Here is a 26,278-nt window from a genome sequence, read left to right as displayed (position 1 = left end):
CATTTGAAACATTCGTATTTATCTCGGGCTTGGGTATCGGGTTGATTTTGTATTTTGGTGACACAGTGCGATGAATGACTATTTTTCCTTTCCCAGTTCATCAATAAGCAAAGATCACACGCTTTATGCTAAAGGAACAGAGCAGCCAATTGAGTTTTGTGAACTTCACCGCGAAGCAAATACATGAATAACCAAAAATACGTCGTCGAAATTGGGAGTTTCTTACCAACATGACGGCGCTGCGGTAATTGTCACAACGATCGAAAAATGAGAATACTGCCTTTCATATTCTGCCCGAAAAAAAGATGTTTCTTTTTACCCGCAAACACATAAAACCCTAACCACACGCACATATAGAGATGAAAGTTTATCCAGACTGTAATGCAGCTTACTGGCTGCTATTTAGTGTCTGTGTAAGTGTTCGTTTTTGAACCTCCCTAAGGCTTACTTCCAGATACTGGCGCGGACCGTAGAGCTGGCCGTCAAGTACCTCCGGGAGAACGCGTTCGACAACGACGAGCCCTACGTTGCGGCCGTTGTGGCGTACGCGCTCAGCCAAGCCAACGACACAGAGAAGCACGCCGCCCTGTCGGCCCTCAAGGACAGGCTCGTCTACGATCCCAGTGAGTAGCCATTCCGCATCTCTCCGGCAAGCCGGCTTCAAATCCACGTTGCTAAATTTGCCGCAGCTGATGCGGCTGCTCTTGATCATGTTGGTGACATTTAGAGTACCATTTGAGACAGTGGGGCCTAGCACATTCCGCCAGGTTCTCTGTTTCGTATTCGTTAAATACTTTCTTTCTTTAGAGTAAGTTTAATTATTGGTGTTAGAAAACTTGCTCAACGCTCCGTATTTCTTTCCCTTGCGTCTCCGAATTTCCACGCGTACTTCACTTATCTCCACCGAAGATGTGATTTTACGAGCATCCCCTCTAAAACATGTCGGTGCTAAGTTCATTATACTTAGCTTTCTTCTGCGCTTACTATCGGCCCCTTAGGATACGTTGCTTCTATTAACAAGCCATCAACTCTTAACATTACTGCCATAAAATACGATGTCTTTTGATTCGATGTGTTCTTTACATTCGCACCACCAGCACCAACGCTTCAGCCGTCCTTTACTACTCGGGCACCAAGGATTAATTCACCTTTTCAATATTATCTGCGAAGCACAAGGCCTCGGGTAAGGGTAAATTACGTGCATATTTACCTACCGGGTACGTATCAGCGCGACGTGGAAACAAAGGCTTAGAAGAAGTGAGTTCGAAAAAACGGAGCGAGCACTATTTGTAGGAGAGAGTAAGAAAAGCAACATTGTATTGATTTATATCTGGACGGATAGTGGGATATTCTAATAGGCCCAATGATTTCTGCACTATTTATGCGCGCTGTTTATGCATGGTCATCAAAAAATTTTCTGTAACACCGCGTTTCCAGATATCCAGTTATGGTTTCTAAATTGCGTCTAGCAATTGTGCTCGCACTTTATGTCGAACAACGTATTCCATGTCGCTTGTCCACGTCGTTAGTCTAATCCTTGCTAGTGTGTTTCCTGGTTCTTTTTCTATGCTTTCAGTCAGTTGTACATTAATGCCCTAGCCATCCGAGTGTACTGCTTCATAATATTCATTCGTCTGCCAGGGGAAACTGTTGCTGGAAAGTACTTGTTCGCGAATATTGAGCCACAGAGAGGTAATAGACTATGTAATAGTAGCATTTATTGTTTTCCGAGTGCAAAAGAAAAAAAAATCCCCCGATATCGCAGCTGTCTCGCGTATGCGGGGACACCCGGTTCGAAACTAACAAACCGGAGTTTGTTCGCGCGAACGGATTCTGTAAGCCTAGCAACACATCGCGCACATGGGGCTGTGCTCATTTCTATTTGTGTTGAAAGGTGGGCGAGGTTTTCAAGTCCGTTGATTGGCAATGTAGAGCAGTGCATCATGACCGAGGTCAGATGGCACAGTGTGAAGGTTGATGACCGGTTGGCGACCGGTTGATAACTAGTTGATGACCGGTTGATTCCATTGCTCTTGCAGTGCTGAGCACGAGGAGTACGGGCACCGAGGCGAGCCCGCTCGTCGTGGAAGGCACCAGCTACGCGCTGCTGGCCATGCTCGCCCACAACGAGCTCGAGACGGCCAAGACGATAGTCAACTGGCTCAACACGCACCGTTCGGCGTCCGGGTCGTTCGCCTCGACGCAGGTCAGTTCGCGGAAAGCCTTTCGGGCTTGCTTTGCAGGGAAGAGTACTCCTCTGAGCAAGGGCGTTCGAACAGCCAAGTTTTCGAATCGAGCACGAGCGTAGAAAAACGAAAAAAGCTCCGAATATGAAATAAGAAAGCTAATTAAGTTATTTACCGTTCCCTGGAGGAGACATGTAAAGCAGTCGTAGTGTATTAGCCCTTTAACGTTCAAGCCCGAGCTGTACTCGTTCTACTAGTTCGTACCAATATTGCAAAGGTCCTACTAGCGCACTTCACAAAAGTAAAGCGAAATTTAAATTTTTTGAGTAGAACTTTCTGTTGGGCGAGTTGGTTGAGATCTTATGAATACATTGTTGCGCCAAAAGGAAAATAAAGAGTTAGGAGGGCAAGTAAGGAACAATAGGTCGAGCGCTGAACTTCAACTGATTTTATTGTTACAGCAGAACAAGGAGAATCAACAAATACACATGCGCGCACCAGCGTTGTCTAGAGCGAGTACAGTAACGTTTTAACAGCTGCATCTCATTGTCAAACAGAAAAACAAACTTATCACTAATACAACTCGTGTCTCTCTCTTTTATGTGATGTGCCTCCAAAGCTTCTCTTGCTAACATATCATCATTCCCGCCAACTATCTTAATCTCACGCAGTAGTGGCTAGCATCTTCCTGCCATGCAAACCATGCAATGCGCAGGTAAATGCGCATTACTTTTCTTAATTATAAACAATTCATGCTCCCGGGCACAGTCATTGACACTGCTTACTTGCGCTCCTAAGTCTTTATTTTCCTTTTGGTGCAACGATGTATTCATTCATTTTTTTTCTTGCCGTCTTTCAGGATAGGTATCGCGAGTTAAAAAGATCAGTCAGCCTGACGACAAACAGCGCAGAAATCTAACGCACAGGGTATCAACACACACCATGAAACACTGATTACCACGTGGAGGTTATTTTCAACAAAGCAACAATTAGCGCTAACACCCTACACGTGAAAACATAGGACCGTTATCTGATAAGGTGACCACAACAGCGCGTGGGAACGACTAAGGAAGGAATGTTGCTCAACAAATTATACACAGCTATCAGCGCTATGATTTTCCAACGCACCGTCAAAGTATGCCGTGGCTTTTAAGTGCGTAAGCATTCTTAAGCCTACCCAACGAAGAACCCTGTCCGTCACGTAAGACGAATCGCTATAAAGAAAATAATATATGAAACAACAGCTTCTATGAAGGCTTTGTTGAAAGACTTGGTGATGGTGGAATAAAAGACATCTCTGGAACCACATGCAGAACTGACTTGGTACATTGTAGACATCAAGACAATTCCGATTTTGCAAAAATTTAATGTCAAACACGCCACATCCCCGTTACGTTTCGGTGGCCGATGGTTGCTCCTGCCGTCGGGGCGTTCCTTTACCGACCGAAATGCCACCGATCTGTGAGGGCTCATGCGCTTCACGTCGCGCAACACAGACAGATAAGCAGTCAACGACTTGATAAGGGTGATAAGGAGTGATGAGGGTTTGTATGGATCTCATCACTGTTCATAATGGTTCGACGCGGATGGATAAGTTGCTAAAGCGCAATAAGGGCTTATAAGGGTGGGATAAATTCTGAGAGTGTTAATAAGCACTGATAACCGTTGGGAAGGGTCGGATCAAATCCGATAATGTTGATAAGGACAGAGAAGTATCGAATCGAGTTCGATAAGGTTGATAACCAGTAAGGGCTGATAAGGGCCGGATGTAGTCCAATAAGCTTGATAACGACTGCTAAGGGTTGATAAGCTATAAGGTGCTCGGAGCTAGTTTCATAACATCGAGAATGACACCGGGCGGCACGGATATGAGCAAGTGGCACAATGCTTACGCATACCTAGACAACTCCCAGAGAATTTTGTGCGTGTATTTTTTTTAGTTAGTGCTAAAGATGCAGATCTGTGATAAAAGAAATATATCCACTGCAGCAGTGTTGTGCTGTGCTTCACGCATGCGCAGACGCAGTGGATGTGCTGAGTGATTTCTTGTTTTCTGGTACAAAACGGTGCGTAGTGAGCGCTTGCATTGTCTTATTCACTCTGTGTCTCTGTCTATGTCGATCAAGGGTGGTCGAACAAGGAACGTCTCTTGTGCCAACGTGGCTACAGGGCACTCGTCCTTGCCCCGATGAAGACGAGTTCCCATGTAAAAACATTGGAAATGGAGACGTCTCTTGTTCTACCACTGTTAGTCCTTTAAAGACTAATTTCCTTTGAACAGTTGTCCTGTTTGGATGTACGTGTCTATACTTTTCACATTCGTGTGTTAATGACAGTCACTTGTACTGTTAATTGAGTAGCCCAACGTAAAGTTCGTGAGGAACACCAGATTTAAATTTTTTCTATGTAAAAGCTTACATGAATTGTACACTTGATTCTGAAAAGGTACCAGTAATTGGTGACAATTTTCAGATGGGAGCTGTAATATCTATATTTATGATGGCCTGTTATTGAGGTGGCGGAGGGCAGGCAATATATAGTGAAGCACTGCAAAGATTGCGGCAACATTTGGTACAGACTTGTCACTCGTTTCCGAAATATTTGCTGTGTCCTTGTTTAGTGCTTATCACGGAAGAAAAAAATATGTCATTACGTTGCGTTCAATAATTACAGTCAGCAATGTTTTGTAAAATCGCTCTTCATGGCGTCGCCGCGATGTATTTGGCCTTCCGTCGTTGGTTCGACGATTCGGATGAGGGAAAGAGGAAAAATGAAGTCAACCACAGAGCTGGCATTACTCTCAACTGTCAACATAAGAAGGTACCTGCTGAGAAAACTGTGATAGTGTCATTCCACATGGTGAAATTTGCCGCTGAAACATGATATAGTGCTTGAGTAGGGTGCCCCTCGAAATAAATTATTTTTTTATTCTTTCAGGACACCGTAGTTGCACTTCAGGCGTTGACGGAATTTTCACTGAAATCCCGTGAACCGAATGTCGACCTCACGTGCAATGTCACGCTTAGCAGCCAGCGAAACTTCCAGAGAAGCCTCCGGCTCAAGCGGGACAACGCTGCCATACTCCAACAGCTCGACGTAAGCGTTACTGCTGATGACAATGCCTCACTTTAAACGCTGAGCAAAAGCATCAGCAAAAGTTCCTGGAATTTTTTCAGTTTCACATCTATCGCTATACAACGCGGATAACAGCTTATTAGCCACCATTACGTTAGGAGTGGTATACAGATCTCATTCGCTGGGTTATATCCTTTTATCGTTAACCGATAACCAGTTTCCCACCCTGCTGATAATGTGGAGGCAGTGCTGCTAGAACTACTGTAGAAGCGTGAATAGGAAAATAATTGGAATAGAATCATTACATCTACCCATCCATAGACATATTGTTCAAACTTTTCGACTGGTTTCTAAAATATCGGAACACATTACTATGGCTTCTGAAATCTGCCAAGAAAATGCGGCTCGCTTTAAGAAGCTTTTAAAATCGGTGAAGCTCACCCTTTTAAACATGCGGCTACCAGGCACGTACTCTGGGGGGGGGGGGTGCAGAAACTAAGCAGCATGCCCTTCCCTCCCCCCTACCCACGCCATGCACCGCTCCTCACACACATTGCTTGAGACTTGACAGCTATTCGGCGGTCAACATCTTGCTGCCTTTTTCACTCTTTAGCGTCAGCGAACAAGGACAGAAGAAAGACAACACCACAATGCGCAAACTTCCACAACTTGAAGTTATGCGCATTGTAGCGTCGCCTCCCTTCTGTCCTTGTTCCCTGGCGCTAAATATGCTTTCCGAGTGAGTTTACCAACACCCCAAACAAATGGCAATGCTGCAATTTTTTTACTCATTTCGGATGGCGGTAGTTACCAGCATCTCCTGGTGTGTGAAGGCCAGTTTTCATATCGATTCGGTGCCCGCGCGATTAACTCGAGATGTGCTCTGCTATCACCATCTATTCCAACGGTCACGTGCATCTCTGTTGCTTCGTTAGTTCAACCTTTGTTTAGACACCCCCCCTCACCCCCACCCCCCCTCATTTGCACAGGAAAGTTACCTTGGGTTGGGCACTCCGCGAAAAAAAGTCCTGGGTACGTGCTTGGCCGCTACCATTTCTTTTTGTTGTTGTTGATGATAGTCCTCCATTATCGGGTGTCATGCTTTGTAGATTAGAACCAGGAGCTTCATGTTGGCTCCGGTATCTTGTTACTAATTGTTATCTGTCCACATTGAAAAAAAATTTTAACGACAGCATATAACCTTCAGGGTTGTGCTATAGCGGGGTGAGGTGCTTAGGCTGCTCGATGCTGCTCCTAGCAATCACTGCTGTCTCGCTCTCATCACAGATTCGTGATGTCACTGGAAAAATGTTCGTAAAAGCCAGTGGCACCGGTAGTGGGCTGCTTTCCGTCAAACTGAAGTACAACGTACTGGTGCCGCCGGAGTTACTGTGCAAGGTAAGCTTCCCGTTCCATGAGAGGTCTAAGAGAGGCAATGTGAACATGCCACTTATTTTCTTTTCCTTGATTCGTTTTAGTTCAACATAACGGTTCACGCTGACATCCACAAATCAAGGGAGAGCAGCGCCAAGACGATTGACGATTTCCCCCCAGACCTGATCAACGATTTGCTAGGCGGCGATAGGAGTGAGTTCCCGTAGCTTGTGTCTCATGGCGTCCTGCGGCGTTACGTTTCAAAATTTCATCGTGCGTTTCTTTTCTTTCGGATGGCAGGACGCCGGTCAATCTCGTCTTGGTTCCGAGGTGAGTACAACGCCCCTCGCTGATGCACTTACTCCCTCATTACCTCACTCGCTCACTCGCCTTGTTGGTTACTTAATCACGAGTTAACTTTCACAAGTTCACGATCTTTTGCGAGTTCACTGCCGTGTTCAATCGCTCACGCCTATTCAATGGCTTGCAAATTTCAGTCAGTCACTTGCGGTAACTTACCCACTTGGCACACAGTTCAGACGCACACGACACTGATGCGATGCATGGTCGTCCGTTCGCTCGACCTCGTTAAGTCCGAACCCCACATGAGCGATTTCGCGCGCAACAAGCGACGGCTTCGAGCGACGAAAGGGGCTGTCGCGCGAGGAGATCGCTCGTTCTTGTCGCTCGATCGCTCGGTTGCAAAATGTTTTGAATTGATTGTTTCAGGAAGCTCTAATACGAGGAAGACTCCGTGCGGTTAGTTGTGCCAGGCGTGGTGTTTCGGCTGCTCTGTACAGTGCGGTCGCTCGGTCCAAGAAATCGCGCTGCTTCAGAAAAGGCCGTGGCACAACTGTCGGCCATAGGGTCCGAACTCACGGGTAAAATGCGATAGAAAGGGCGAGCCCACCGTTAATTAATGGTGCCGTTTACTATCTAATCGAAGCAGACGGGAAAGCGTACCGCGCTGCCTCCTCGTCGCATCGCCTGCAGCTTCCACTAGTATGAGGTTTGACTGGCAAGCGACAGACTTTAATAAGAGGCGACAGTGACCTTCGTCATGTCGCTTCTCGCCGCCATGCGCAAGCCCGCTTAGATGGGGTTTATGCTCTTTATGGTGTTATTGATTGATTCAATCAGTAATTATCGGACAAGGCGCTAGCAACATAAACGTGAGGAGGTGTTGTTTAGTAGTAATGTTATTCGCACATGATTCTCCTAAAGTACAAGTTACAATGTCGTAAACCACAGGGAGCAACCATTTTTATTTCTTGCCGTTCGCTGCAGGTTGGAGCGGGAAACCGTCTACGCCGTCTCCGTTTCACTTCGAGCCGCTGCCAGTCAGGTCGTCATGTATGTACTAAGCGTGTACTTGGTGCAGTGGACCCTTTGGTTAAGCGTTATGTTAAGCGCGATGACAGCTGTTACGAAATACAAGTGGGCAAGTTGGCGCGCTTTATCAGAACGCGTAGTGGTTTCAGCGATTACGCCCAAGGAGCAAGGAGGAGAGTAGACGGAACAATTGCTGGTCATTTCTGCCCTTCTCGTCTGTTGGGCCTTAAAGCTTAATCCACTATGTCAAGTGATAGCTGCCTCAGTAGTTCACTTATCTCACAAGGAGAGGCGTCATGAGGCCAACCATAATGAAACGCGAATGGCGTACTTGGGACGCATTCACAAGTCATCACTTCAACAACCAATCGCCAGCTGTAGAGGTAGCCAACCGAACTCGATCTTGGTTAACATACCTGCCTATTCTTCTTATGAGTCTTTCGCTCTCTTCGCGATTGGTTAGGTCAGATTAAGACCATGCCTGTTCAGTACATGTAAGTTGATTGGCTAAGCTATTGGCATTGCGTCCTTGTCTTCAAGGAGGCGACGTGGTGCGTGTCAGGTAGCTCGAAATTCATGACTACCCCTAAAAGCGACTGACCAAAAGCTCTGAATAATCGAGTGGCAGACCCTGAAAAAAGTAGAGTTGACTCAATTTTCAAGTGCACTGATTTCGATAGCCCACGAGGGCTATCGGTTGCTACAACGTTAAAGAATTTGCTTTGCTTCGACAGACAGACTCGTGCTCCCATTTTTTTTTTCAAATCGATGATAATAAAAACGTGCGCGGACCATTGTATATGTTCTTATGGGTAGGCAAGGAAAGCTTGGCTTAAAAAATACACTTAAGCATTTAAATGTATTTATGTCCCTGCCTGGACCTGAAGCACGGTCTTCAGTATTGTGTTAAAGAAAAAGTAAACCTCGCAGGAAGTTTTTGTTGTATCAAAAACGTTCTTTCTTGCGCATTCATCGATAAACACGTGTGACTGAGTACAGAAACCGTCCGCTTTCCTTTAGATCCCGACTCTCGAAGCAGAGACTCCCCGGCGAGCCCCTTCTTCCCTGAAGAGACCGGAGGGTTCTTGGGTGGTACGTTGAACACAGAACAATTTTCTTATCTCGTTTTCGAAACTTGCGCTGCATTTCTTTCTGTTGGCATTGTACAGCCAAAGCAATCCGCTCCGAAGCTTAGACGAAACGCAGAAGTTTGATCAGTATACTTACGTTTTGAAGCAAGTAGCTCACGGAAGTCCTATCTGAGTGAAAACGCCGAATACGGGTACTGATTGATAGATGAATAGGTTATCTTGGTTTGTACTAGAGGGGCTCTGACGTTTTGCTGCTTGGTACTATAAGGTCGAAGGTTCGTTTCCCGGCAGTAGTAACTCGTGCAGCGAACTTTGATACACGTGCTTGTGTAGGCTCATGCACCGAACTTCGTTCTCAATTTGGAGTGACTCGGGTGGTCAAAATAACTTGGGAGGTTCTCAACACGCTGTCTCATTGTCCCTCTGTTGCTCTCGGTAAACGTCCTAAGTAAATTGTTGGTTGACTTTAACGCCTGAAAGCTGCTCGGGTCATGCGAGAAAATAATACATTAGGTGTCAGCTCTGCACTATAATAAGGAAAGCAGGGTGTCGCTGAAATTTTTATTTAACTTTGGAGCGCACGGGTGCCTTTGAATCGACTTGCAGCTACTATAGCACAGCAAAGCTTAGGGTGAAGTCCATGACCTGCTCGGATATAGAGCGCCACTTATGCTCGCGGCAGCCTCAATGACTATTGTTTGAACAAGATGTTTTTCAGTAACGAAAGAAATATCAATTTGGCTGTACAAATGAAAAATTTTCAGCCTAACTGGGTGAATTTCGTGAGGACGACAGCTCCTCAAACCTTTAAGCACATGCGGATGCTGTTAGAATATTTGTTTAATCGCCACCTTAGACGTAGCACTACAAAAAAGAAAGCAAAGCCAGTCATTTTCTGATGCAAAAAAAAAAACAAGTAAAGAAAAAAATTGTAGGTGGAGTGTGGGTGCTGTGGAGGAGAAGGAGAACTCCGAGGTAACGTGGGGACTCTGAGACTGGGTTGGGTTGCTATAATTGTAAATAATTGATGAAACACACTGGTGCATGCCGTGCTTCTGTAGGACATAGCCTTGCGGCTAAGACATGGTTTGGTGCAGTCAGGAACGTAATAGCACTCGCTGTAATGGTGTGCTACTTAGTGCTCACATTTTTGAACATCTTTGTACTCTCAGTAGTTTCAGGGACGTTTTGCCATTAGGTTTACGGAACGCAATCATCAGGAATTATATATGTTTTCCTCGCTGTCAGCACTGAGCGCATTATGAACGGAAACCTACTTGCCCAACTCATTACTGCAATGTGACGTTGTTTAGTAAGGCACCAACGAAAATTAATGTGCATCAGATATGCAGTGCTTTATGTGACAGTGCGATTCAGTCTTGATTGGAGCGTTGGTATTTAAGCTTAAGTATTTCTTCATTGAAAATTAAGCTTCATGGGACTCATTAGGTAGATACGTATAGGTAAAAACTATGCTTTCAAGAAATTTGTGCCGAAACTTGGACGTAATCAGAGATTAAAGAGTAATGCGACAACCATTTTAAGATTGGTTCACGTCGCACACACTTTAGTATGTTTCTTTATTATTAGGTGCAGATTATAGGAAGTTCGGCCAGTTGGGGACCGGGTATGCCGTAAAGGTAATGCAAGTAAAAGTTAAACTGCTTTTCGATTGCTCTAGCCAAATTGAGGTTCATATTATCACAGCTCGGTGTCTGGAGCTTACAGTGCCAATGGCAGAGCCACTAAAAAAAAAGTGCGTATGCCTATAGCTCACCGTTGCGAAACGCACTCAGGAAATTGAGGCGGCCAATACAGCTAGAGTGGTTTGAAAAGTATGGGCGAACTGGCGCTTACTGGTTTTTTGTTTTCTTCCTGTGAACGTTTCTTTCCGCCAACAGGAAACAGCGACACCGCCACTCTCCCCGTGGATGGACCACCGCAAAGCAAGCTTACGTACGACATAGAAGTTTGCTCCCGGTAATTTCATTTGACCCTTCGTGATTTTAAAAAAAAGAAATGAATTCGGCAACGACATTTACGACTGGGAATGCGAAAGCATTATAATCACGTTGAGACGGGTAGGCGTCTCAACGTGCTTGTTTGGCCGCGAGGAGCTCGTAGCTCCAAGGACCGCTCAGCGGCTTTCAATTGGACATTAATTCTTGTTAATTTTGTGCACTTATCTGATACGCTCACGGCGTGGCGCCACCTCCCCCCCCACCCCCCCGTTGCCTGCGTTGTCACGTGCCCAATGACGCATGCACTAGGATACACGCTTAGCCAGCCACATGACGTGTGCAATGACGCACGGTGTAGGGACACCTTTCGACAGCCAGAACAGTGGAGCCGCCGGCGAACCGTGCTGGTCTCGCAACCCGGAGGCCCGGAATCGATTGCCACCCCGGCCGAAATGTACCGAATTTTCTATACAAAGTCATTAATATCCTCTGTTTACAGAAACTTTCCTGAGAAATTTGACGTCAGTCCGAGCATTCTTTGACGTGTTTACTCTGTGCCATCGGCCATTTTGGTACCATCTCTCGGTCTCGCCGCCGCCGACGACGCCGGACTTTGCCGTAATGAGGCATATAATGCATTCGCATTAAAGATGTAACAGCCGCAACAACGTTTCTTGGAAAGCATTTGCTTTTTTACACGTTTCTGACTTCATTATCTAGAAGAGCGAGTAGCCCGTAGTAGTAGTTAGTAGTAGTGATAGTTAGGTTGGGCCTGTCCGTATGCGTACTGCAGTTTACAAAATACGGGAACGCTGGAGACATGAAGACAGGCTACCGGCAGCAGCAGTGCATGTGTGGGCATCTTGTGTGGCTGGTTTAGCCACAAAGCGTGATAAATTTTGTTTTGTGTCATGCTGTTGCTGTTGAAAGAAGATAATATGGCCACTATGCATTCACGATTACGCTGAAGCCTACATTCTTTCGCGAGCTGCTAAATTGCACATAACCTGTCGTTGCAACAATAGTTTTATCCCCGTTGGTTGTACTTAACAACGCAGAATGGTACTACAAGCAGTCCTGTATACCAGTATTTATTTAGTATTATTTTATTTATGCGAATGCTTGCAGCGACACAAGGGAATTGTAGCAGGGGGCACTACAGAGATATATTAAGTGCACTACAGAGATCGCGTAGATGGCGTAACCCGACGCGTGAACTGGCTACAACGCTCTCATATGAAGCACCAGTGGTATGCACCAAAATCAACTGTGAACTTTTCTTCCAGCTACATCGGCGGAGATGATTCCAACATGGCAGTAATCGAAGTGGGCCTCTTCAGCGGATTCGAGCCGATTGAAAAAGACTTGGAAGCGGTAAGCCCGTGCTTTCTCCGTATCTTCAACATGAAATATACCAGGACGTTGTAAATGTTATCCATAGTATTCGATTTCATCTCAGCAGAACGTGTAATAAAAGAACTCTAGCTAATTAGCCCGTATGTCACTGAAGAGCGATGACAAAGGACACCATGGTTCCTACTTTCTTCTTTATTTGTACTTCTTTATTACGTTTGTACGCTCTTTTGTTGTATCTCTGAACTCATGCGTTGGCTTGCTTATATTTCGCGTTTATTATTCTTTTATTTCCTATCGTTGTTCGACTGGCGTAGGAGTGGCTGCGTTTGTTCATCGCCATTTTGTTTATTTCTGAAACTATCTATCTGCTTCTTTTTGTTTGTTTTGTCTACAAGTGTGTGTATTTCATATCCGTTGTGCTCGAATGTTTCTATATTACGTTGCATATGCGAATATTGTTGATGTTTTAAAATTTAAATTTATTTCTCATTGCGAAGCTTTCCTTACTCAATGCCTCGTACGAGGCCTGTTAGGAAATTTCAAATAGGTAAATAAATTATATATACTACGTTGAAGCACAACAGAGTGTCTATGACGAATTTTCAAGGAAAAAGCTTGCCTTCGTCGGCACGGGCTGAAAGACATGAAAAAAAAAAAAGCCGACCTGCAGCGTGAAGCGAAGGTGTAACTTTGACTAAACCTGTCTTATTTCTTTTCCGTAGGCCAGGAATGAAAACCCACTTTTCGCAAAGTACGAAATGACCGAGAAAAACGTCATACTCTACTTCGACAAGGTGAGACAACACCGCAGTGATCTGATTCCGAGAATATCGGAAGCGACCTCCACCTTGCGGATTTGTTGAAATTCGGGCCTCGCTCGGGGCACTGTTTCGTATAATGAACATTTATTTCTCTCTCTCCCTCTCTCTCTCTCTCTATCTCTCTCTCTCGTCCCTGCAGATACTGTGGCAATCGCCGACGTGCGTGAAATTCAGGATAGTGCGCCAGCATATCGTGTACAACGTTCAATCGGCAGTTGTCAAAGTCTACGACTACTACAACCCAAGTGAGTCGCAAGGTGGCTTCACTAAACTACTTACTGCAAGCTTCGCTCTCATGCTGACGCGTGCGCGAGTGAAACTGTCGCAAAGAACAGGAACCCCAACTTGACGCTGTAAGCACGGATACACCTCGCGTTTGAGCGACGACGCTCTAAAATGATTAAGCGTGTAATATGCTGCAGATAAAACGCACGTTTATGACGACACCTTTTCGTAGCAGAGGCGCCAATCGGAATTTGCGCAACACTTGCAAATTTTTATTAACTTTAACACTTGTTTTTGATGAGTATCGGAACATTGTAACAGGTGAACTGAAGTCAGCCAGTACTCAAAGCATAACATTTCGCAAATATTAGGCGTGTTCAAATAGCGAAATTCCGGAATCGAATTAAAGGAAGGACGAATATTCGTTGAAAAAACGACCTTGGAATACCAAATAAAAAATGGAATGCTTACTTTTAGAGCAAACCAAAATATAAAGTTTACGCAGAGAATCCTTGCTGACAAAATGAGCCTTGTTTACATTATATTGTGCATACATGTAATGCCATTAACACGAGGACGTCCAGTCAACCGAGAAGCTTGTAGAAGAGAAATAACTGTTTTCTGTTATCTCTTTGTTGTTATAAGCTTTCCTGCAGCATAGCCATTAGGAACAGCTCTCGCTTGCACTGACCTCTCTAGCTGGAGTCTCCAATAAGTGTTATCGTATCCCTCATGTTCGGACGGAAACTAATAATCTGCAGTTTCGAATAGGGGAATTTCGTGTGAAATGGGCATCGAATAGCATGATCTATTGAAATTGAAATTAAGAATTTCGATTCTTCTCACACCCCCACTTAAACTTGGTTCCTCGCAATATTTTTGAGAAATGAGTGGGAATGTGCAATGGGATGCATGGCTGCTCCTTGTAAAATGTTTTCGTGCTGCAACAGCAACTTTGTCTAGGCTAGTTGGTTCATATTACTGTAGCGAGACCATTAATTCACAGAGAGGTGAAAGAGGAGACGATACTGCACACGACTGACTCGCAACAGAAATCGTCGAGGCAAAGGATGTATACCGGCTGTTGCTTCTTTCCACAAAACATTTCTTTAAAATTGCCTTCGGCAAACAGCATATGCCTAGTGCTTGATCTGTATTACTCAAAGAGGCGGACATTACTTCCACAAGAAATCGAAATGCACAATTGAATGTGTACCAAAATATGACGGGGTTAACTTTTTTACAATTTATTTTACGGCCCGTATTCAACTTTGCGAATTGCAGACAGTGCGTTGTCAAAGTACGCGAACATAATAATCAAAGCGGCAACGAATGCAGCTGTAGAGTTTGAGTACGTGACGCACTATGTTTGCACTCTTTGCAGTGCACTCCTGCACGCAATTCTACGGCCCCGGTTCGACAAGCCCTCTGCTCAAGCTCGTATGCGAAGGAAAACACTGCGAATGCACCGCAGGTGAGACCCCTTTCAGGCAGTGTTGTGAGTATTACTGCAGAAAAAAAAAAAAATAACAACGAAACGTATTACTCGTTAGCTCAAATAAAAGGAACGCGTCACCACCCTACGTTGCCTGGAAATGGTAGGTAACGTTCTACCGTTATCACTACCAAACTGAAAAGAAGAAGTAACGCACGTTGCTTTGTCGTTACTTCATGCTCAAAATTTTTAGACTGTGGGTCTTCGTTGCTGGAAACCAGAACAAAAAAAAAAAATTATAAAGGCCGTATTTTACATACAGCAAGTTTGTACCCTTATTACTGATTTTACGAGAGGACTTTGTACTAACCTTAAGAAATTGAGTACTTTTAGAGGTTAAAAAAGCTCTGCTTATACAGTGGCGTCTGATGGCTTCCACCTTTGCGGCACGTGGTGGACCCATTTGAAAATCAAATGTTAACTATTAACGTGACCATCTACATCACTCAAAAATGTTACCGTAAGTACGTTCCCGTTACCCTATAAAAAAGTTACCTAAGTTAGAAAAATAAGTTACGCGTTGCCGGTAACAGCCGGTAACCGCGGTAATAGCACTGCTTACCTGTCATTTCTACTGTCTTTTGGTACTCGGATAGTTATCTTGCTTTCATTCCTTTTCAATCTTGACTCGGGAGGTATTGCGTAACGTAATCATCCCCGATTTATAAAAGTCAGGCGCGTGTCGAACTGCGCGGAATTGGTTTATAGGCAAAATATTTCTGTAAGATTTTTTTGAAAATGCCGCAGATTTGCCCTAGACCGTCATGTCGTTGCAGACCATGAAAAACATCCACGAAGTGGCTTTGAAATTCCACGTGTTAGCGCAGTGACTATGGCATTGCACCTGCTTGAGCTATACGCTAACCGTGCACAATATATCGCGGCAGCAGACGGCTCTCTAAAGTCTATCATCACAAAAATTATTTTTTTCATTTCTTATCTTTTTTTTTAAAAAACTTAGGCAGGACATTAGGCAATATGATGCCAAGTTCTTAGTGGCGCAACCCACCGTCCCATTCGAAAGGGGACGCTCATAGCGTCCATCCATCCATCCATGAAGGCCTGTACATAGAGTTTCTCACTACATTACCTAGAGGGAAATCTGGCGCTGCTGCGCTGTGGTATGCATGGGAATGCCGGTATATTGTGGATTCGGATTGGCATCGTTCTCGTAGAGACAGGACACCTTGAAGACGCGCTTGGCAAGTACCGTTCCGTCTGTCACAATGATTCATTTTCTACTAGAACAGCACGTGAAAAGCTGTTTTAGCTTTATTATTACGCGAGAACATGTTTTGTTTAACTATGAGAACTTGTTATTGTGTGTACGACTACATGTTACGTAAAAAGTATCAGCGGGCCGCTAAAGTTGGAGGACAGACGACAAGGTTCGCGCTCGCTTTGAAACAGTTGGTCGTCTGTTCTTGCCTGTCTTCGCTTGGTCATGCATCGTGGGTGAGTAAAGATGTAATATGCGTGAATGGAAACATTTTATGAAGATTTTACTTTGAGAACGCGTTATTTGCGTAGCCATATCCACGTTTTAGACGAAGCCTCTTACAACACCAGCCAACACGAGCCTCGCAGACACATATACCGTCATTCCCATGACGGCACGGTGCCCCCTTAAGAAACTCCCATAGACGGTGGCGCCAGATTACCCTCTAGGTGTTATAGTGAGAAACTCTATGGGCCTGTACACCTCAGGAACCTGAGTAGCGTGACTAAAGCCTTCTGCGCGGAGTTTCTTTGGGAGCACTGGACTAGACATTCTCATTCTAATAGGGAACGACTGTCCAGTTGCTCCAGCACTGCGCGTCACTTGCCTCTCGGCACTGTAGCGCGGGCAGACGCAGATAATGTGGGCGTGTGCGTCGTCGCAGCTGCATGTGTCGCAAGTGGGGCTGTTGGCTTTTCCAATGAGGAAAGCACAGAAGTTGGGGAAACGCGAAGCCGAGTAACAGAAGATACGAAATGATCTGCTCGCATCGGGGTAACCCAGGCGGTAGGTGTAGCCGTATATCCGGAAACAACGCGTGCAAACGAGACACGACGAAAACGATCAAGTCGCACAGGGGCCACGTGTACATTCACAGGACATCGAGCGAAGCCCAACCTCAGCGGCAGTTCGCAAAAAGCGGAATCGAAACACATCGACCTCTCTCACGGGCATATCGGGCGCATTAATCGGTGTAGCCATTCCCACCGATGTTGCAGTGTCCTAGAAGTCACTGAAGAAGTATGTCGTCTCCCCTGCCGTCGCTGCGATGATATGTCTGTCAAATCTTCGAAACTAGTATACTTCATTGAGTCCGTGGCGCATTTCGTTTGTGTGCTTTGGAGAGCTGCATCGCTGTCACAGAAAACTGTCCGTTGTTGCTGTGGATCGCGACTAATGGATTCAACTGCAGCAAGCTCAGTACCTGTCGATGCGGCTGTAGATGTCCTTAACTTTATTTCTTCAGATATAACCGAGATGATGATTGCGGCTGCAGGGCTGTTGAGTTTCACCGAAACATCAGCTGCTTCCCGGCGGTTCACCATATCTGTCGCTGCCCTGATGCACACACTTTCCCTGAACTTGGAGAGCACGTGACATCACCTCCTCCTGCCGAAGGGACAAGCTTTTCATTATCGGTTTTATCTGTAGCGTCGCAGGCAAAACAATAATACTAAGTAACGTGGTGATTTGTCGAAAGCCCACTGCGCCTGCAGTTGTCCTGTGGGTCTATTCTAGTAGCGAGAACAATTCGATTGGCAATTCAGGTAGCAAGACGGCAACACTTTAACGATCCATGTGGTTCTGTAACCATGGAAACGACCACAGCTATTATAATTTTCTTGTTCAGGATCCTGTAAAGAAGTGACACGTTCGGTGGTAACAAGCGGGGGGCAATTTGTTTTTGTCTGCTTGTGTTTGTTTTACCTGTGTTCCGGAAGCTTAGAAGCAGTTTAAATCAGAGCACTTGCTCTGATCTTCTATTATTATAACTTAGTGAGCTTTCACTTGCAGAACTGTCAAACTAACTTTAACAATCCTGCACGTTGAAAGGAAAATTTCCATAGTGAAACAATGGCCAAGGGTTACTCCAGAAACCTGCGCCTGGCGCTCTCAAGAGTATTTGGAAGTCACTCAGTGCGAAGTATCGATACCAGCATAAGAAGTTCACTTTTCCCTTTTCCTAGTGAAACTGACATTATCTATATATTTATGCCTCAAGGATCTCCCGGGAAGCGGCCCGCATTCTCCAAACTCACGACGGCAATACTTGCCCCAAAAACGACAGTTTCCTCGTGTGGACCCCACCCACACGGTGGACCCTCCGCTCCCGGGCAACGATACGGCCCACGCCGCGGCTCGAGGACATTGCATGCCGAGGACAATGGCTCGAGAACATTGCATGCCGAGGACAATGGCTCGAGAACATTGCATGCCCAGTCGCCGCGTCCGCCGGCAATCCCGACATCTCGCCCACCGCGAGAGCGATACGGGAATGGACGAGAGCGGGGCATCGCATGACCACTTTCAGAGACGTCACGCAACACTACCGATTGAACAGATGCAAATACCCACCACTACACGCCAAACTAAGCGAGAAACGGGCGGGTGCCTGGTGGCAAGTGAGCAGACACACACGTATCCGAACCGGGCTACCCCTCGCCTCTGCTACCCTGATCTTTAAATACATATTGTCATCATCATTCATCCGACGAGTGTGAAGCGTGCGGAGCCAGTGCGACACTGCAGCACATGCTGTGGGAATGCATCGGTAGTGAGTAGCAGGAGCCCTCGAAGGACGGGGTATACACATGGCAGTCTCGAACCGCAAGACGCGACTCAGCCACGACCTCACCGATGAACTGTGGGCCGTCTGGAACGCCGAGGATGCCACCTGTGTCCAAGGACTCGAGGCCGTTACCTAGGCTGGGGTGCTTATGGCCCCACCCCGCCCAAATCACCGGACATTTTGAATAAAGTTTTCACCCAAGGGTCAGCAAAGGACATCACAGGAGGGATGTTGTATGAGATTATGCATATACCATGTACACCGTATGAATTTTTTGCTCCTGACGGTTTATACATTTTTGGTTCATCTGTAAGAGTTTGTGACAACTTAGGCTGCATTTCTCTGTGGTCACATTTTGTGCTGTTGGGAATTATTGTAATTTCATTTTACAAATTGTCTTCCATATCTTTATGGTGTTGCGTGACTCGCAATGTGTTACCATGTTTCTCATGTGAAAAAAAAAAAAGAAAAAAAAACATTAGCTGGCACCCTCTATCGTGCCGGCAACTTATTAATGCACGTTTATAACAGAGAAATAACGAAGGCACTCGCATTGCTCTTCAGCTCACTGCCCGAGGAAAGAGCCCTTTATGGACGTCGAAAGGGCCGGGACAATATTCAAGAAGCGAGAGAAGTTGCGAGAACTCGTCTGCCAGCAACATGATTTCGGTAACGGACAACTTTTCTCACTATTAACTACGACAAAGCGAGCATGATGAATAACAGTAGGCGAAGAGTTTGTCAGCTCAAAGGGGCACGGCAACGCGCCCTTGTTGGGAAGTACCGATAGCTTGTTGGCCGGCACGATAGCACGTCGTGCAACTGGCACGACGTCGATCGGCGCAGTATGATAATTGGTTAAAGAAAAATAAAATAATGTGCGAGTTGCGTTCGCACGGTTTTGTGATTACTTCGAAAAAAGAAAAGAACTAGGATAGTGCCTTTCACAACCGCCTTAATTTTTGCCTAATTACCACGACAGCCACGCGGAAGGCGTTATAACGATGAAAGTGACGCCGCGTAACACTCCCAACACGAGGCGAAGTATATGGCGGGCCAAGCTCCAAGGTATGACATCAGAAACGCCGTAATCAACGACAAGATCAGCATGGTTGGCAACCATGGCGCGTTGACGTGTCATACGCTAGATTGAATTGCCCGCTTTCCCATTGGGTGCCGCAGTTCCACGTCATAGCACAGCGAAATGTCACATTCATAGCCATGAAAATTCGAATTGAAGGTGACTCATTTTGTATTTCGAAGCTTCTGCCAGTGATAACTTTAGATCGATAACAATACTACGATAACATTGATTTGGAGGCGCTAATTATCAGAAATAATTTTACTCCAACTTCTTTGGCACCCTGATTACAGAGCTAGAGCAAGAGTGGCGGCTTAACAAAGTATTGCAGGGCCCCTTATAAAAACGCGGATTATCAGTCGTGCATAGTCCTGTAATGTCCTGATTTCGGAGTAACATTCTTACTTTTGTACTTGTTCATTTAGTTTTTTACCTGCATCTTCCAGTGCGTAAGTGACTCGTCTTTGGTGCACCATTTTTTTAATCATTGAGGACGTCATTCAACGTTCCTTTGCAGTCGTGCTTGTAGCTTAATTACTTTGTATTTCCGTTGTTTTGTTCGCTTGCTTATTGTGTTTGGGCTGCACACTCACGCGCACGTGGTTTCAAATGCATTGTCACATCCACCACATTGCTCGTAGATTCAAACCTGGCGACACCGTAGTGGTTGTCATTGTGTGCCCGTGTGTTTATTTGCTAATTTGCTCAAGTAATTTATGTCTATTCATTTATTTATCAATCGTCCTAGAAAAGCCGGCGGCAAAATTTGTTAGCTTTTCCAATATCACCCAATCAATGAAACAAGATATTATAGGCTTAAAGCGAAAACCACAGTCACTTTATTAGTTTAACGAAATGGAGGTGACCCTGCCTGTCAGTCCTCCGTAGCCATCCATTCACTTCTGCCTACTCGCTCACTGCCTCCAGTTTTGATTTTCAAGCAGTCGCGAGAGTACCTTTTCTTTGTTTTTTTTATTTACGATTTTCTTTTTTTGCTGGACAGCTGCGGAGCCATGTAAGTGTTATTATATCTTTGACAAGTGGTGCAGGGTAGATAAGCGGCAGTTCTGCCTCAATAAAACAGTGAGAAAGGACAAAAAAGAAAAAGAACGACAGGTCCGAAGCGGAAGATTTTGGACTCCAACCAGTTAAGGCAATCGACATGTTTCAAGTGTACCACATATTTTGCTGGCTACTGGCATTTCAAAATACTGTGGCCTGCAATTCGAGCGGTCTACGCCGTAATTTACTTTTTTCGAGTACCGTATCTTCCCGTATGAAATGCTATAATGAAATTCGTTCTTTTTTTTTTTCGCAGTGTGGATTGGAACAGTGTTCTCGAACACCGTCATCAACGGCTACAGGCACATCACCTTTCGCGTGGACACGGTTATCAAGGAAGGTACTGAACAGCACGTTCGATGGTTTTCTTCGGTAGCAATAGACTGCATGCGGAATTCTGTAAACAACTGTGGCAACTTAGAGACAATGGAGCACATATTACTAGAAGGCCCCGCGTACCGCGACGAGAGACAATTTTTTGAGCAACAAATGGACATGATTTGCCACGTTCCATTACCATTATCCAGCATCTTAGGTCCAAAGCCCGGCCCTTCAAAACAGCGGCGGGTTTTGGATTTATCGTTCAAATACCTGTCAGAAATTGGTCTAATAGGAAAGCTTTAAAGATTCTACATTTCATATACAAAAGTCTAAATTTACCCGCCATGTCACCTGTAACTATCAGTATCAAGTCCACTTGCGTATTTCATATTTATATTTATTCTCTTTTTCTTCCACTCTCTTCTGAAATATTTTCATCCCATTCCCCATCCCTATAAAGAGTAGCATGCCAGCGGTTGTATACGCGCCGGCAAAATTTTCTGCTTTTCTAATAAAGAGTCTCTCTCTCTCTCTCTCTCTCTCTGTAAGCAGGCTTTCCGATACATATAACTTACCATAGCCAAATTCACCAATGCTCGCGTTACTAGCACTGTTAAACCTAAGACGTCCGTATTTAAAAACCTGGGTTGTGTGGACGACGAATGGCGGCAGGTATGACGTCACCTGCACGCATGCCGACAGCAAAATTACGATTCTACGCCAAAATTTAGTATCCCTTTTAGGCCAAAGTGTGTGCAAGTTCTACCTGTCGTATATCGGTCTAAAATAAAAAAAAGAGTTCCGCCATCGTAATTAGTTTGAAATTTGTCTCGCTTTTAAGGTGGACCATTATTTATTCAGAAATAATAAACTAGTTATAACCAGACTTTGCCTAAAATGATGACGGTATCGCGTAGAGTTGACGATGGCAGCATCGCAGGTCCTTCTGTCGGCATCCTCGGCATCGGCGGAAACAAAATAATATGGACCGATCTCGGGGGCAGTGTAATCAAATAAGTGGTTGGGCCGGGCGGATCCTGATAACGCTCAGTCTAATCGCTCAGTCGTACCGTGAGAATGTCAGTAACTTTTTTTTTTAATTATTTGTCTTTTATGGCTTGCAAAGCTCTGATTACGATAACACAGGACTAATTGAAGCTTGGAGGGCATTCTTTCGTCCTAGAGGGGCGTTTACGACTCGCGGTCGCGAAGATGCGTCACCACGGGTCCGTCTGCTCATTTTCTTCCGGGAACGTGAGCAGACGACACGAAGTGGCGCTGGAGGCTCTAAAAGGAAACAACGAAACTGACGTCATCAATCCTAATAACCTCGCAGGTGCGGAGAACAGTGCGTCGGCCATGACGGGCACCAAGCTGTTCGTGGCGAGAGCGCTGTGCACCTCGGCGGACCTCATCGAGGGAGTGCGCTACTTCGTGTTCGGCCGAGACAGCGAGCCGTTCGAGAAAGACGGCGAGACAGTGTAAGACTTGACTCGCGGGGTTTGGTTCGTCTTGCGGTATTGCGAGGGAACGCGGAAAGGAATAAGCACCGATATAGAAAACAAGCACAGCTGGACGAGCCTCGACTGTCGACTAAATAATACGGAGCTTTGGCTTGTCCGCGAACTGATTGCCAGTTAAGTATTACCAGAGCCGTAGACCGCGGTGGCATGTTGAATTGCAACGAATTTATTTGCAACAATGTCACCGGAGATCATGCAGAAAAGGCTGATTAAACAGCTGCGGAGTACCGCGCCACCTCGTGACGCTTTGGCCAACTACAATGCGTTCGAAAATCTTTTTTTGATGTCGCGTGAGTGTTATCGTATAAGGAAAATCGCAAAAGCAGTGCACGTTGGCAAATATGTCGCTACCAAAGCTTCGAAATGCAAATTAATTAAATTCTAGAATTTTACGTGCCAAAACCCCGATCTGATGGTGAACTATGCCGGATAAACTTTGGCCGCCCGGGGTTATTTAACGCGCACCTAAATATAGGTTCACGAGAGTCTTTTGCGTTTCGACCTAATCGAAATGCGGCCTCCGCCGCGACCGGGGTTCGGTCCCGTGAACTCGAGATCTGCAGCGGAAGGCCCTCGCCACTAAGCTACCGCCCCGAGTGCTACCAACGCTTTAAACCAGCGGTTAAGTAGGATGCGGCAGGTCACTGCAGTGTTGACAAGTTTTGTGTCGCGTCAAGGTAAGGCACTGAATCACAAGATGTCACTACCAGTGTTGCGGCCATACGCCTCTATGGTAACCCAGTATTTCGCAAACGCTAATAATTTATTGATGAGCTAGAGCCCTCTGTTATTGGAATTGAACAAGTAAAGACAAATACAAGCATTAAATCAGTCTATTGATAAGCAGTTGCTTTAAACCACTGTTCTCGTTGACGGTGCGGTAAAAGGTTTGTCTATTGGAAGAGAAAGTGAAGGTCAAAGTTCATCCTCGGAATATGACACTTGAACCCTAACGCCGATACGTCAATCTGACGTCAGGATTTTCTTACAATTATTTTCCCCATTTAAGCAGTCGTGGCTCAGCAAGAGTTCTTCCAACTTGCTAAGGTTAGCCTATGGCTCTTTTACAATACAACGTATTCTATCTTAACGAATAAAGTATTAACAAGGCGCGAGCAGGTGCCGTCGTAATATATGACGTCATGGTAAGTATATGACGTCACGAATTGCCGATTGCGGAGTGAAGCAATCGGCGACTCGTAGGATGGGGGCAGTTAATATGGCCTATGTTTGCATGGAATCTATAATGCATGAGAATCGTTTCGTAGGAGGGCTCACATACATTGAGCCACATTTAGAACCAACAGAATAATAATTTGTTGGGTTCCGCGGTAGCATTCGTGTGTTTTCATGAATTCGTGCGCATTTATCTGAACTTTTTTTCTTTTCAGGATGAAGTACACCTTCGACAAGGATGTGCGCGTCTTCAGCATTCACGGATACTCGTCGTCAACGAGGGCAACGAAAATGTACTCCGTTCTCCAGTGGCTCACGTCGGGATTTGAGAGACAAGGGGGCTGTCATGCGTAGCCAAGCCGTGTCCTTGAATCGCACGCTATACTGCCTCCTACCTACGACGAGGATTTGGCGATGGCGCTCATGCGATTACTGTGCAAAACCACTCGGAAAGATTGCGGAGGTCAGCTATGTCCTCAGCCAGCATCGTAATTGTTAGTGAATACTCAGTGCCATTTTGTGTCACAGCGAGAAATGTCTAGTAATTTCAGGGCCTTCCTACTTAATGTGCGATACTTAAGCATAGTAAGACGCGGCACGCGATACCATGGCCTGCTTTTCCAGACACTGTCGCTCCGACTTTTGGAACTCGTTGAATGCTGTTTGTGATTATCAGTATAAGTAGCTGTGTGACAGATCGTTCAAAGAATCGTACCTTGTTTCAAACCACTGCTTACCAGTATAGATAAAGCGGAGCAGTTCTGCAAAATGTACGGAAGAACAAAAGAGGGAAGAGAACGTATCAATCAAACTAACTTGCACATCTCAGCTGATTTCATAAACTGATGTGGCCGATAAGAAACATTAGGTGGACAATCTATAAAACAGGTCCACTTGACAGGTCTTGTCTAATTCGGGCCTTAATGAGTACCGTCAAATGCTAATAACGCCCCCTTTGTTCCTTACGCACACCATGATGTACTAGATGTGTGATGAATGTCACGCTCGAAAGTGCGCACAAATTGCAGTCTATGGTAATTAGCTTCCGTAATTCTGCTGCTGCAGTAAACAAAAATCGCCGAGATTACATGTTTGTAGGCATCAGAAAAAGAAAGCTAGTCGAAAGGTTTTCATATTCGATCATAAACACACTGATGAAATTCTGTCTTCATAGCTTTCACAAAAGTCACCTTTGTGCCAACACGATGCGCTGGTAAAAGTCTTAGACGCTTATTACATATGTACGATGAACTCTTTTGGTTCAGTTTTCTTGTAGCATTCAAAATACGAAAAGTTCTCTTAATTGATATAACGTGCACCTGACTAAATACTCTTAACACAAATACTTCAGTCTTAGCACGCATTTATCAGTGCTAAACTACGCACTCGAAACTGGCACCTGTTCTTGCTGAAGTGGCTTCATTTGCACTTAACTTGCTGTTACCAAGAGTTAAGAGTGTAATGCAGTGGTAAAGAATAACTGAGTAATAAGGGAGGGCAAAAAACAATGCTGCATTGCACAGTAATAGAGAACCTAATAAGCATTCACCTGATCACGGTGCCATTTTCGCAAATTCGGCGGGTCGAATGTGCAGAACTGTTTACAAACAGGTCAACGCTGATTTAATTTAAGCATTACAGTAAAGTACCACACGCAGGAAACGGGTTTTCAACCTTCCACTAACGTGACTCGTAGAGCATGAATGCACGTATTCTGCAGGGAGCAGGTCGAAAGAAATGCTACAATAAGTCGGCTAAAATTTGTCATTGCGCCAGATACATGTGTGGGTAGTAGTAGGTGAAACTGTCAGTTGCCAGTCCCTATGTGTAAATTAGCAAGTTCATACGAATTTTTGGAGTTACTTGATCAAGTGACCTGCGTAGTGGGGCCAACGCTGTGTTTTCACGGCATCATATATACCTCGCGGAGTTACTTAATGAAGTTGCCATCGTGGCGTAGCCAATATAGTGAAGTGCTTTCAGGTCAAAAGACTGGTCACATAGTCAGCGAAGTGCAGCTACATTCACCAAAATAAAGCATGTACGTCTGTGCTTTGCCAGAAAAAATACTTTTTTTTTCGGCCACTGTACAAATGAAGAGATAATAAATATGAAATTGTAAGTTATGATGGACGTGTGCTTTGTGCTGGTGAATTCCCTTGGATGTGAAGCGCTATACAACCGAAAGGTACCCCTGAAATCTATGAGTTGACGTGCATACCAACTCAAGTACACACAATACCCACAAATCGTGCTAACCTTTTTCTGGGAGTCAGTTTCAAAACCATAGTTACAATATGTCGCCGAAGTGCCGATATACGCATGTGCTTGTCAAGAAGAAACACTTACAAGAATAGAGGCTAAGTGGTTCTCAACTAGAAGGTGTAACTTCATTGTGACATGCAAATGAA

General features: G+C 45.2%; 1 protein-coding gene across 5 annotated transcripts in view; it reads left to right on the top strand.

The window, feature by feature from the left end:
- The window catches only part of LOC126527166 (complement C3-like), a 78,527-nt gene extending 52,531 nt beyond the window's left edge, over positions 1 to 25,996 (top strand). For 2 of the 5 annotated variants that reach the window (XM_055068595.2, XM_055068592.1), the window contains 17 exons: positions 455 to 623; positions 2,040 to 2,206; positions 5,124 to 5,282; positions 6,549 to 6,659; positions 6,740 to 6,848; positions 6,936 to 6,965; positions 7,923 to 7,988; positions 8,988 to 9,059; positions 10,960 to 11,038; positions 12,306 to 12,393; positions 13,098 to 13,169; positions 13,336 to 13,441; positions 14,806 to 14,895; positions 19,269 to 19,373; positions 21,104 to 21,187; positions 22,505 to 22,649; positions 24,083 to 25,996. In XM_055068595.2, coding sequence (XP_054924570.1) covers positions 455 to 623; positions 2,040 to 2,206; positions 5,124 to 5,282; positions 6,549 to 6,659; positions 6,740 to 6,848; positions 6,936 to 6,965; positions 7,923 to 7,988; positions 8,988 to 9,059; positions 10,960 to 11,038; positions 12,306 to 12,393; positions 13,098 to 13,169; positions 13,336 to 13,441; positions 14,806 to 14,895; positions 19,269 to 19,373; positions 21,104 to 21,187; positions 22,505 to 22,649; positions 24,083 to 24,221 — 1,791 coding nt within the window. In that variant the 3' untranslated portion in view covers positions 24,222 to 25,996. Of the gene's footprint in view, positions 1 to 442; positions 624 to 2,039; positions 2,207 to 5,123; positions 5,283 to 6,548; positions 6,660 to 6,739; positions 6,849 to 6,935; positions 6,966 to 7,922; positions 7,989 to 8,987; positions 9,060 to 10,959; positions 11,039 to 12,305; positions 12,394 to 13,097; positions 13,170 to 13,335; positions 13,442 to 14,805; positions 14,896 to 19,268; positions 19,374 to 21,103; positions 21,188 to 22,504; positions 22,650 to 24,082 lie in introns of all 5 variants that reach the window. The other 3 variants (XM_055068594.2, XM_050174919.2, XM_055068593.1) reach the window with 2 other exon arrangements.
- The last annotated feature ends 282 nt before the right edge of the window (positions 25,997 to 26,278 follow it).

Source organism: Dermacentor andersoni, chromosome 9 (genome assembly GCF_023375885.2).
Source record: "Dermacentor andersoni chromosome 9, qqDerAnde1_hic_scaffold, whole genome shotgun sequence".
In the NCBI taxonomy this organism is placed as follows: Eukaryota; Metazoa; Arthropoda; class Arachnida; order Ixodida; family Ixodidae; genus Dermacentor; species Dermacentor andersoni.
The sequence above is the reverse complement of the archived record's forward strand: the minus strand, read 5'-3'. Positions and strand labels throughout refer to the sequence as shown.